This window comes from Chiloscyllium plagiosum, chromosome 24 (assembly GCF_004010195.1).
Source record: "Chiloscyllium plagiosum isolate BGI_BamShark_2017 chromosome 24, ASM401019v2, whole genome shotgun sequence".
In the NCBI taxonomy this organism is placed as follows: Eukaryota; Metazoa; Chordata; class Chondrichthyes; order Orectolobiformes; family Hemiscylliidae; genus Chiloscyllium; species Chiloscyllium plagiosum.
Window position 1 is genome coordinate 49561550 of NC_057733.1, and position 1675 is coordinate 49563224.

The 1675-nt window shown below is 46.6% G+C and overlaps 1 protein-coding gene across 1 annotated transcript in view; it reads right to left on the minus strand.

The window, feature by feature from the left end:
* Positions 1-6: 6 nt before the first annotated feature.
* The window catches only part of LOC122562354 (voltage-dependent calcium channel gamma-4 subunit-like), a 41272-nt gene continuing 39603 nt past the window's right edge, over positions 7-1675 (minus strand). Inside the window, exon 7 of the mRNA XM_043715231.1 lies at positions 7-636. Coding sequence (XP_043571166.1) covers positions 92-636 — 545 coding nt within the window. The 3' untranslated portion in view covers positions 7-91. The remainder of the gene's footprint in view (positions 637-1675) is intronic.

Consider the following 1675-nt stretch of genomic DNA (forward strand, 5'->3'; position numbering starts at 1 on the left):
AGATGGAGGAGGCCGTGGGAGTGGGGGGGAGAGGGCCTGGAGGGGGAGGTGACGGTGTGTGGGGCACGGGGTCAGGGAAGAAGGTGAGAGCTCAGACTGGCGTCGTTCGCCTGTTCATGATGTTGGCGACCAGGTCTTCCTGCAGCTCCTTCTGGAAACAGTTATGGACCTGGAGGAAGCTCTCTTCCTCCTCCGGCTGGTAACTGGCCCTGGTAGGTCCCTTGGTCGCCTCTCTGGACAAGGAGTACATGGAAATCTCGGTGAGGGGCACCACGCTGCTCACTACCTTCATACCGGCGGCTGAGGACAGCTCCCGTGCAGGGGAAGGTTCCTCAGACCTGGAGCTGCAGGCTGATCTCCGGCGCTGGCGATACCTGTAGCTGGACATCCTGGCGTAAGGCGAGGAGGAAGTCTTTAAGTAGTCCCGGTGGGACCTGCTCCGCACCACTTTGTTCTTGTCAATGTAAATACTGACAGATAGCACCCCAGCCATCTCCGCCACAATAAAGGACAGCGCCCCAAAATAGAAAGACCAGCCATAAGAATACAAACTCTTCTTCTCATCATCGTTTTTATCCCAGGGGTCACCCGTGTTGCTGGATATATACACGATTATCCCAATAATGTTACTCAGCCCTGGAACAGAAACAGCATTTGTCAGTCACATTCTGAGGAAGGGTCACTCAAACCAAAACCTTAACTCTGGTTTCTCTCCACAGATGCTGCCAGACCTGCTGAGCTTTTCCAGCAATTTCTGGTTTTGTTTCAGATTTACAGCATCCCCAAGCTCACGGTTTTGTAAACTTTTGGGGATTCTAACACAGATTCCACTGAATCCTGCGGTTCAGTGTGTTGACACAACTATTCCACTCTGTTTTACTCTCTCTCCACAGATGCTGCCAGACCTGCTGAGTTTCTCTAGCGATTTCTGTTTTTAGCTCAGATTTCCAGCATCTTCAGAAACTGGCTTTCAAATAACTGGGAAGGGGTTGCTTGCTTGTTCCTATCCCCCACTTACTGCTTTACAATGGGAAAATAATGGGAAACATCTGCAGAAGGGTAACTGGACCCAATTCGTTAACTCTGCTTTCTGTCCACAATTTCTGTTTTGATTTCCAGAGGGAAGGTGGGAGTATTGGGAAATGATCTTACTGCTCTAGGGACACATTGCTGTAGTTTTTAATCAGACATTTGGTTTTTACCATTGATGGGACTCTGTTTAAATAAACTCTGTTTAAATAAACTCTGTTCAATAAATTGACTTTATTAAATAGGCTGTTTAATATTTCTTTCAAGTACATGATTCCAGTATATTAACAGTAATATTCTATTTTCAGTAGTGTAGTGTTCATGTATGAATCATTGGCTGTATCTGTGGTACAGTTTCTTACCAGTTGCTGCTTGCCACTGTATGGGAGATACAATACAAACAAGACTCTTTGGAGATGGACTGTGGTCCGCATTCAAAATTGTGAGCCAGTTTTACTTGCTGGTACATGTGACCACGTGTATCAGAATTACGGTATGTGTGCTTTGATGTATATTTTTAAGTTGCATGAGTAACCTGTGTCTCTTGATGTGGTGGCTGCTGAGATGCAAGACTCTATAAGTGACACTGGAGAGAATGTGTGGAGAGATTATTATGGTTTGTCAGGGTGGGGGGGTGCTTCAGAGT